This window comes from Suricata suricatta, chromosome 7 (assembly GCF_006229205.1).
Source record: "Suricata suricatta isolate VVHF042 chromosome 7, meerkat_22Aug2017_6uvM2_HiC, whole genome shotgun sequence".
In the NCBI taxonomy this organism is placed as follows: domain Eukaryota; kingdom Metazoa; phylum Chordata; class Mammalia; order Carnivora; family Herpestidae; genus Suricata; species Suricata suricatta.
In genome coordinates this window covers 4630159-4641420 of record NC_043706.1, presented here as the reverse complement: position 1 = coordinate 4641420, position 11262 = coordinate 4630159, and the positions used below count along the sequence as shown (strand labels likewise).

General features: G+C 49.0%; 1 protein-coding gene across 1 annotated transcript in view; it reads right to left on the bottom strand.

Moving 5' to 3' along the window:
* Window positions 1-11262, bottom strand: part of RIPOR2 (RHO family interacting cell polarization regulator 2) — a 57146-nt gene that overhangs the window by 30462 nt on the left and 15422 nt on the right. Inside the window, exons 7-12 of the mRNA XM_029944972.1 lie at window positions 7885-7928; window positions 6589-6714; window positions 6226-6374; window positions 4161-4290; window positions 3607-3756; window positions 5-117 (exon numbers count right to left, since the gene is read on the bottom strand). Coding sequence (XP_029800832.1) covers window positions 5-117; window positions 3607-3756; window positions 4161-4290; window positions 6226-6374; window positions 6589-6714; window positions 7885-7928 — 712 coding nt within the window. The remainder of the gene's footprint in view (window positions 1-4; window positions 118-3606; window positions 3757-4160; window positions 4291-6225; window positions 6375-6588; window positions 6715-7884; window positions 7929-11262) is intronic.

The window sequence follows — 11262 nt, the reverse complement described above, 5'->3', positions numbered from 1 at the left end:
GGGCGGGGCGCCAGGAGGGGGCGCGGCCTCGCGGGGCAGCTCGCTGAGGCTGAGGGACAGCGGGGTCTGGTCGGAGGCCGCCTGGCCGTTTTCAAAGACGTCATCAGGTAGGTTAGACTGTGGATAAAGGGCATCTCGTTAGTATTTTACATTTTTTAAATGTTTATTTATTTTTGAGAGAGACAGAGTGTGAGGGGGGAGGGGCAGGGAGAGAGGGAGAGACAGAATCCAAGACAGGCTCCAGGCTCCGAGATGTCAGCGCAGAGCCTGACGCGGGGCTCGAACTCACCAATCGTAAGATCATGATCATGACCTGAGCTGCGCCCTGATGCTATTATTTTAAATACAAATGATGTGCTTGGTGTGGTCTGTTTCCAGACAAGATGCAAGGCCATTAAAGTAAACAACCAGCATTTTCATATTAATGTTCCATTTGTTGATTTTGTCTGTGTGTGTGTGGTTGTATATGTGTGTGGTTGTATGTGGTGTTGTGTGTGTGTGGTTGTATGTGTATGTGTTGTGTGGTTGTGTGTGGTTGCATGTGGTGTGTTTGTGATTGTGTGCGCGTGTGTGGTTGTTGTATGTGTGGTTGTGTGTGTGGTGTGTGGTTGTGTGCGTGGTTGTATGTGTTGTGTGTGTGGTTGTGTATGTGTGTGTGGTTGTGTATGTGGTTGTGTGTGCGTGTGTGTTGTGTATGGTGTTGTGTGTGTGGTTGTGTATGTGTGCGTGATTGTGTGTGCCAAGAGAAAACAAAGCCCTTCTAGAATAATTGCTGGTGGTGAATCTAGGTACAAGTTCATCATACTGTTCTTAGGCTGAACATTTTCAATAGAAAAGGCTGGGGGAGGGGAGACGAGAGCCTGTTCCTGAAAAGGCAGGACCGCACAGTATTTGGCAGCCACAGTTATGACCACCACCACCAATTTTTTGGGCATTTATCTTCAAGGACTTTGCAACATTCATGCCATTTCACTCAAAAGATGTGATGCTTTGTTCTGCTTCAGTTCTCATCAATTATCTTAAAACAATCTCTACCCATAAATCCTGAGCCCTTGAAAACATTCTATCAATTTGGAAAGCAGGCCACAAATAACTGAGGCCAGAAATACACTCGCATAGCTTCTGTAAAAGCGGGAGAGAAACACTGATAAACTTGAGCATCTCCTGGGATTGCAGTCAGAGCTCCCGAGGTGTCTAGAAACACCGAGCCCTCTTGTCAAGCCCACCCAGGCTGGGTCAAGTACACTCTGTGATCGTGAAGCAGAGCTCCGAAGGGAGAGAGGTTCCAAATATCCAGGTAACCAAGATAATTACTTCATGCGGGCATTAAACTGATTTCTAAGTCCATTTTCCCTACGCTGCGGTCCATGCAGTGCCTTGGTATAGATGATGGTCCACGGAAAAAGTTTTCTGGTTATTTGAGATCAACTCTTTCAAAATGGATAATTCTTCTTGGGTTCTGGATTTGATATTTTAAGTAAATGGTAAGCACCAAGCTAATGCCTAATTACATATAAAGCAAGGAATGATCATAACAGTGCTGGGAATAAGCCCAGGAAAGAAACCCGTTCCAGCCAGTGAATTGGGAGCAGACGGAAAGGGAGCTCCGTGTCCTCCCGGCAGTGTCTCTGGTCCCATGGCTGCTGCGCTGCGACCTTCGGACCCCAGAACGTGCAGCTGGTCCAACCCAAACTTTCTATTGTCACCTGGTTGGAGGGCAGTTAGTTCTAACCACAGGGTAAGATGTGTCACTGGGGCACTCAAGGAGCCTCTATGGGCTCAGTTTCTCCTCTAAAGAATGTTTTCTTCTGTGTCCCTGAGTGTGCTGCTCACCGTCCTGGGGGTGGGGGGGGGCCGTAGCTCTGGACCTCCTTCCAAAGCTGCGAAGGAGCAGGGGGGCTCCGAGGGCTCCTTCAGCGTCCTCTGCCCTCTGTCTGCCCCCCACACCTTACTCCTCTGGGAGAGTTAAAGGGGGAGCTCCTGGTAGGAGTGGGAGAGCGCTGCCCCCCTGACTTCTCCGAGGGGACCCCTCAGGCGCCTCACAGTCCCCTGGACCCTGGCAGCTCTGGGGGAGAAGGAGGCACTGGCTAAGGCGGGGTGGGAGGGGGCCTCCAGTCAGGATTCTTGTTCAAAGTCCAGAGTCCTCACCAGCCATTTCTCTCAGGCCTCATGTGCCCAAACCCAATGCACACCTATGCACCAATACTGAGTTAGCCCCAGCTGAGACACGCTGCTCAGGGGACCTCCGGTGCACCAAAGGGGCGAGCCTACAAACAGGCACACACAGTATGAGGGTGTGTGTGTGATAATTGAGGCGTGACACAATGAGGCAGGACCCCGGCCCAGGAATGGCTGCAGCCTGGGAAACGGGGGGTCCTGGAGCTCAGCCCTGCAGGGTGGGGGGGGTGTTAGGCAAGGAGAACGAGGTGCATTTGAGAAGGAACCAGTGTGTGTGCAAAGATGGCAACTCTGAAGGGTGGGAAGGAGCTGGAATGGCAGGGAGGTCAGGGGGCCTGGGCAGAGGACAAAGAATGGCCAATGGCAGGCGTGGAAAGTAGGGCTGAGGCCCGATGGGAAGAGCCGCTCTGAGGCACCTGCCTTTATCCAAACAGCTGTCCGAAGCCACTGAGCTGTTTCTACTGTGGCTCTTGTTTAAATTATGCTATTAAAATCTCTACCAAGTCCCTCCACAACTTAAAACTCACGGACAAATATATACGTGTGATATCCGTAGTTCCGTATACATCTGATCCGCTATAATCGTTTTTTGGTCCATGTGTTCAGGCACATTTTCCTTATACTGTCTTTGTTTCCCTTGGAAACGCTACTACTTTAGCCTGGTCCTAGTCACCTGTGTTTTGTAATTCAATGAATTAGCTGCAATTATTATGATTATTAACCAGAAAACTTTTTAGTCCTTTCCAGGCATTCGAAGATTACTTTTCCCCCCAAAGATGACTTTTATATGTCCGTAAAGAACAGAATATTGCATGTATGTACATGCACATGTGTACATGTGTCCTCTCTTGTGACATAACATCTACCACATATAATGTAGGTTACCTGTTGCATTCCTGATCACAAATGAAAGCGTGCCTTTAACCGAGGCAGAAAATGATCAAACGATAAACTAAGGCTATGAACCTCTTTAAATAAAAATAGCCCTAGTAAAATCGGTAAGAATCCTTCTGACCTCCTTCAATGCCAGGTTTTGAGTTTACTCAAATGCTAAATGTCTCTGAACGCCCAAAGTCTTAAAGACTGTTATCAGTGATAAGTAGTTGAACTTGGGCGGGAACATCTTCTTTGACCGCAAGCGTAATTGTATTTTTCAGAGATGAAGATCTTGTTACCATGGATATCTTTGCCCCAGCGGAGAGAGAGTCACAGCACAAAAGCAGGGCTCGCGGAAGAGAGGCACAAACAGCCTGGCGGACAGAAGCACATACATGCGTGACCCAACTTCCCACCCCGGGACCAGGACAGCTGTGACCATGACCCCGTGAGCACGGCGGGGAAGCAGATGAAGCAAGGGACCCATCACAGCACACGTGCCAGCAGCCCCAACGGCAAGCACCTGACAGCGGGCAGGCCGCCCCCACTCACGTAAAACTCCAGCCCGGCCTTGGGTCGCAGCCTGAGGGAGGGCAGGTCACTGAGGGAGCGGCTGCCGTGCAGCTTGGCCAGGAAAGTGTCCTGCAAGGCACTCAGGACAGACAGCCGCCGCGGCCTGTCTGCGGGAGGGTGCAGCCACCGCTTCAGGGGTCAAAGCGAGAGGGGGGTTAGCGGAAAGCATCGGTTACGGTGACTGGTTAGCTTCTGAGCCAGCGTCTCCGGCTAAAACACGGAGGCCATGGTGGACACCCCTCACTCTAAAAGGCTGAGCTCAGAGAGTCTTCAGAAAAGTCTGCAGGTTATCAGAGCGATCGAAGAAGCGGGGGTGTGGCGGGTGGGGGGCCGCTTACTACCGCTGTGTGCACATGGCCAAGGGCATCTTGGAACCTGCTTTCGTTGGTTGCTACTTGATTAGGGGGAGCTTGAGGATCAGCATTATCGGGAGTTCTCAAGAGCCCTAAGGCGTGTGTCAAGCATTTCAAATACTAGGTGCAAGCCCCGCCTTGGGTTCAACGTGTCTCTTCCCCAAATCGCCGTGCACTTACGAAGAAGGAGTGCTCCTTCAGGATGGGGGTCTCCGGGGTGCCCTGGCTGTACATGGACATCCTCCTCTGCAGGGCCGCCGCCTTGTTCCCGGCGCCCGAGGAGGGGGTCGCGTCCTCCACGTCAAACGGGCTGCAACACAACAGGTCCCCGTGAACGCATGTCTGTTAGTCACCTCTAACCCCCGGACTGCAGGCCCAGGGAGCACCTCCTTCTACGAAAGTAAACTAAAAAAAGTGGGAGCTGGGCTGGCTGGGTGGGAGGTAAGCCAAGATACAACAAAGTGGGGCAGAAGACTGAGTCCAGACCCACCCCAGGGGCCAAGACTATCATCCTGGCACTAAGGGCAATTTATCTATACACCCAGACACCAGAGAAATCTGTTTCTTGGTTAATATTCAACATGTAAACCTATTAATGCTTGTCCAACACAAGACACCGGGCTGTAAAAATTCTTTGCGCGTTGGTTAGCAATACAAGACAATAACAGATGATTATTCTAAAGAAAACAAATATAGACTCCCATTCATCTCCGCCGACACAGAGCCTCTCGTGTGACCGGGACAGTCTGTCCACCGTCACCCAGTTTATCATCATGCCATCCAGCAAGATGAACCATCTTGACTTTGACACATCAGTGACTACATGGCACGGAGGGGAGGCCGGGCTGCAGGCACGGATGGGGTTCACGGACAAGACACTGGGTCTTTGCTGCTTCTGCACCCCATGTTTCACACCGGAAAGGGGACCCTGAGTATCAGTGCCCCACATGTCACGCCTGCATGGAAATACACCAGGGACACGCTGTCAGATGTTGTGGGCAACCAGTGTTTAATGACTTACGACCTTTCTCATGAGGTGACTTCAGAAAACCACCTTTACATTCATTGCTCTGACAAAAGGTATCTCTTGTCTCTTGGAGACTTTCTATGTCAGTAGAGTGTGAAAGATACTGAGAAGTGTCCCAGAGCAGCGCAGGGCACATGAGATAAAGTGGGACAGCACCGAAGACACGCACTGTAGACAGAATGGGGGTCTTTCCGAGGGCAAAATAACTCCTATTGGGCAGTTATTTTCCTTCCAAATTAGCTTGTATAAGAGTTATATTTCTTTTTTAAAAAATTTTTTTTAATGTTTTATTTATTTTTGATACAGAGAGAGACAGAGCATGAAAGGCAGAGGGGCAGGGAGAGGAGACACAGAACCGGAAGCAGGCTCCAGGCTCTGAGCTAGCTGTCAGCACAGAGCCTGATGCGGGGCTGAACTCATGAATGAGATCTGACCTGAGCCGAAGCCGGACGCTCAACCGACTGAGCCACCCAGGCGCCCCGAGTTATATTTCTTTAAAAAAAATTTTTTTTAAGTTTATTTATTGGGCTGAATGGCTCAGTCAGTTAAGCATCTGACTGTGGCTCAGGTCAAGATTTCGCAGTCTGTGAGTTTGAGCCCCGCGTCAGGCTCTGGGCTGACAGCTCAGACCCTGGAGCCTGCTTTGGATTCTGTGCCTCTCTCTCTTTCTGCCCCTTGCCCCTCACACTCTCCTCCTCTCTCAAAAATAAATAAATGTTAAAAAAATTTTAAATAGTAAGGTTTATTTATTAATGAGAGACAGAGAGAGAGAGAGAAAGCAGGGGAGTGGGGATACAGAATCCAAAGCAGGCTCCAGGCTCTGAGCTGTCAGCAGAGAGTCTGACATGGGGCTCGAACTTGTGAACTGTGAAATCATGACCTGAGCTATGCAGGCACCCTAGAGCTATATTTCTTTATATACACCAAACGGTTGAGGAGGGAAGGCAGCAGAATAAACTATTTTCAGATAGGAAGCAGGAGAGAAGAGTAAAAGGACAGAGCTTCTCCAGCTTACGGAGCTGATGATGTGTGAACGTCCCCTATGGGGCCAGCAGAGCAGAGCCTCGGGCCCTGCGAGGTTCTGACGCAGGTCTCCGTGGGACCCGAGAGTCTCCTGTGACGTGTCCCCCGGGGACTGTGACGACCCACACACCACCTCTGAACAGCACTAGCCTGCAGCACATGTTTGTAACGTGATGAAACCAAAGGGCCACTTACTACCAGGTGATCTCCAGGCTCAGTTTGATGGTGCCAAGGTCATTGATGTCAACTGCCACCACCTGAGGCCGGGCGGCAAACAGCTCTTTGGTCTCACAGGTCACGCTGCCGACCAGGAGGTGAGTCGCGAGCCCTTTGAGTTCAGTGACCTGGTGAGAGAGGGACAGGGACGGCCTTACGGGGGCCCCGGACACAGGCCAGGTACGCTCTCCCCAGTTCTGCTCGGGCTGCTCTGGGTGAGGGTAGCCATCTTCACGGCGGACTCGGGTGCAGAGGGGAGTCTGCAGGGTGGAGGGGCTGTGGGCAGAAGTCAGGAACGGAAGTCCCGCCGTGCCCCGGGGTATGACCGTGACGATACTGAACCTTGATGGAGATGAACCCCACGATCAGGGGCAGGAACACGACCTCTTCTCCGTCCCAGCTCTGCTTGCCGTTGGCTTCTATTTTGCCTTTCAGTTTCCACCTCTGCCGGCCGTACTTCATGAAAATCTGGGGGGGAAGACGGCAAACCTCAGGCTCCAGGGCCCTGGCCACCCAAACTCCAAGATAGAAAGGCAAGGGAATAGATCAGCTGCTGCCCGCCTTCTCCATCCGCCTCGCCCCACCCCCTTCTGGTCGCTATTTCCAGTTCCCTGGGGTCCGGGCGGGGCAGCAGATGGTGGGAGGGGAAGAGGCTTGTAGGAAGGAGGAAGGTGTGCTCCCCCAGGCAGAGGGCGTGGAAGGCCTTTGGTAAGGGCCTCACATGTTTCCATGTCCCCACGGTCCCGGTGACCGGATCCTTCTCCTGGGAGAACACATGCTTCAGTACACTAGCCGTTGGGCCCCCAGCTCCTTGAGCGGGAGCAGAAACCATCAGCTAAGATCTACTGAGCAGCCAAAAGCGGGAAATAAGACCTCCTCCTCCTGGACGAAGGAGACAGAACTGGACAAGGATTTTGAAATCCGACAGACCCCAGGGAGAAGGTCGCCAGCTCTCTTTGCTCGGACAGCTTTACTGTTGAGGGGGAGATACGCCTCCCCCAACTGGCCCAAGAAGAATGATCAGAGAGGGGTTTGGGGGAGACAGTTGGATGAAATAATTAAGGAAGTTCTCCTTTGAAGGGGGAGAAGATAAAAGCCTTTTTTTACTTTATGGAGTGTGTCTTTACAAGAAAGGTCTACATACTAGTCTTCTTCAGTCGGTGGTATTTACGAGCACTCATGACCCCGGACCGGCTCTTGCATCAGGAGAAAGGCCTGCTATGGAGTCCAACACTGGGACACTGGGGAAATACGACTGTGGATTGTGGCACAGGGGCCAAGGTTAATCAGCTGCACCGAGAGCTGCGCAGTCCTGACAGGAAAGCCTGTTCTTCCAGTTTTAGGAAAATAATTACGGGGCCAAGGGGCACAAGGTCCGTGCTTTGGTCTAAAATGATTCAGCAAAATAACAATGATCATCCTGGTAATAATAAGGCCAATGTCACGTTATGTTAAAAAATTGGTGTCTGGATGAAGAGTACGTGGGGGTCTTCACCTCCAAACTTTCTCACTGGCTTAATTTTCCCCCAAAAATAAACGTAGAAGAAGAAAAAAGGCAAGGTAAGAAGCCAAAAAATGGCACCTGACTCCTGCCCCTCAAATCCTCAGTTCCAACCCGTGGACGGACACGATGCTTACCTCGTATTGGTCTCCGGGACAGAGGCGAGCAAAACCAGCCAGACCTGTAAGCAAGTGTGCAACAGGGACATGAGGGGCTGCACGGATTTCCCCTGTCACAGACCCACACTGGCACGTGGGTACACTGCAGTGTCAGGCCTTTGGGAAAGCCCGTGGAGTGGTTTTGGGGGACCCCTGAGGGGACTGCTGAGACTCCAGTCCACCACGGCTGCAGAGAACGTGCCTGGCTGGCTAACCAAAGACGGTGCTTTCTGGGGCAAGGAAGGCTGTTCAGCAGGGACCAGAACTCTGAGAACGCCTGGGCGACCGGAAGTCCGCCCAGACTCCAGGATCAGAGAGAACTAAGATCTATTCACTTACTGACCCCAAATATTCCCATGAAAATAAACTGCTCTCTTGTTTTTCCTTGCATCCCAAAGATTGGTGATTGCTAAGTACCTCTCCCTTGGGTGAAGATTCCACGTGCTTAGTCTGTCTCCCTTGCCTCTCCCCACTTCACTCATTCCTGTTTTCCCTTTCCTATTTACCCAGCATAATGACAATAGAGAAATAACTGTAATAGATAATGATAACTAGACAGCATAACACACCGCCTAGTGTGTTATGAAATCCCTTAAAATGGATTATCGTCAATACAAAGCCAGTGATTAAGAGAATAAAAACCAACCAAGTGACAGCAATGCACACTCCCCACATGGAGAAGGGGCTTCCCTGTGCTCACGCCACTGGCAGGCCCACCCTGGCTGGATCAGCTCAAGCTGAGTCCCTGGCATGGCACATCTCAGGGACCCTGAGTTTAATCAGTTTCTCTCTTTCTGTAGATATCTATTCAGACTCCGTGGTGGGAATCTGTGTGTTGGGGTAATGATCTGGAAATTAAGAGAGATGTCACTGATACCCAGAAAATAGGATAAAATGTGACTGAAGTCCACAAGGGTGAAACAGACAAGGACCAGAGGGAGGAAGAAGAGTTAAAGCAGAAGGTGACTTGTGTTTTATTTATCAGGGAGCCTACTCAACATATCAACTCCGATTTCATCACCTCTAAACGTGGGAGGGGGAGGTGTCACAATCTCCACCTCATGAGGATAACTGATGGCCTCTGGTCCATAGTACATGCTTAATACAGAGTAATGATTACATATTCAGAAATGGACTCATACTATTCATTCACTCATTCATTCATTCATTCATTCATTTATAGTTTATTTTGAGAGAGAGAGAGAGAGAGAGAGAGAGAGAGCGAGCGAGCACAAACAGGGGAGGGGTAGATCAGAGAGACAATCCCAAGCAGACTTTGAGCCATCAGCACAGAGCCTGTTGCGGGGCTTAAACTTGAATGAACTGTGAGATCATGATCTGAGCCAAAACCAAGAGTCAGACACTCAACTGACAGAGCCCCCCAAGTGCCCTGGGTCATACTACCTATTGAGCACGTGCCACATGCAGCTCATTTATAAGGTGTTATCTATATGAAAAGATACCAAATAGATATGCATCACCCATGGGAAGAGCAATGGAGAGATAGTAATTTTTGTAAGAATGTGTTACTTAGGTATAACTCAACAACAAACTCGATCTCATTTGGTGCAGGCTAAGTTTCTTGGAGGAAGGTAGTATTTGAACAACAGAATTTCACCATAGGCAAATGAGGGCATGAATAAGTGGGCACTTCTGGCCAGAGGGAGTGGCCTGTATTTGCCTATCAAGGTCTCCGGAATGCCCGCTGTGTGTCAAGCATGAATAACGTTGTGGGGAGGACGATATGCACATCACATAGGCACAGTAATGTAGGGGACTAAACTCGTCAGTGGAGGCTTATCAGTAATCCTGGCTCTGTTTCCATAAAAAACCATAAAGCAAAGTCTCTAACCCCAAAAGGGACTCGAAGACACAGTTTTAATCAAGGAATGAAACAAATTTAATAAGAATGGGCCAAAATCTTTAGCACTCCTCATTTTCTAATGAAAAGAACCAATATACTTTTATGATAAAGAACTCCAGTTCAGAATTCACTACGAACGGTTATACACCATGGAGTATTGCTCAGCCATAAAAAAGGATGAGATCTTGCCATTTGTGACAACATGGATGGACCTGGAGGGCGTGAGGCTGGGTGAAATAAGTCAGGCCGAGAAAGATAAATACCGTATGATTCCATTTATATGTGGAATCTAAAAACAAAACCAACAAATTAACAAAAAGCAGAAGCAGACGCATAAATACTGAGAGCAATCTGATGGTTCCAGAGGGGAGGCAGGTGGGGGGATGGGCCAAGTGGGTGAAGGGGAGAGTGGGAGGTACAGCACAGGCTTCCAGTTAAGGAATAAGTCGTGGGGGTAAAAAGTACAGCGCAGGGCATATAGTCAATGGTGTCGTATGGGTGTTGTATAGAGAAGAACGGTAGCTACAGTCAAAACGTATAAACTTGTGGGATCACCATGTTGGACACCTGAAGCTAATAGAAAATTGAGTATTGACAATACTTCAATTAAAAAAAGAATTCAGTACAAATGTTTCGCTATCCTTAATAAGCTATTATTATATATAAATCATATATAATATAATTATTAAAAATAATTGTCAATAAACTATTTAAAAAAATAAATCAATTGACACCAGAAAAAAAATAGTTGTCTCTGATAAGGTGGGATTATGAGGAAAGTTAAATGTTTGGCATTCTATAGTCATTTTTATTGGATTTTTTCAAATATCATGTACTCATTTTATAAGAAAAAAGTCGTAAAGATCAGATCACATATGCTGCTTGGCGAGCGGCATATATGCAGAGAAAAGGCTGTCTGGATGGTCACGACAATTTTTACAGTTCAGCACTCGGTAGAACGATGACATATGACTTAAACATTTTTGGTGTATTTGTCAGTATTTAAAAATATGAGAAGGCACCACTTAAAAAAATTTAAACTGATTCGAGAAGTACAATCCTTCTCTTTTTATAGAGGTGGCCGGAGAGGAGATCAGTTTGAACGGCTGGACTCCCGAATGGCTTCCCACACAGGATGTCCATAGGCCAACGGACCCGGTGGTCACTCAGTCTCCTCCAAGGGCCGTTTATGACCTTTGAGTTCTTAATTGTTTTTATATCAGTTTAAGCATGATTTCACCTGTGTAAAGATGACGGGGATGGCATGATACAGTGCATCGTGTCATCTACACAGAGCCCCGTTAAGCTGGGAGGCTGTGGAATGAAAGACTGCCTTGCGCCTGTCCAAGAGGCTGGGGAAGGTCCATTTAGGCTTAAAAAGCACCTGCCGTTACCAGTTTCTGTCAGTAGATGGCAGCACCTCACCACCTCTTTCTGCCTCCTTCCCCCAAGAGCCAGGCCACTTAGGACTGTTCCAATAATTAGAACCTAAC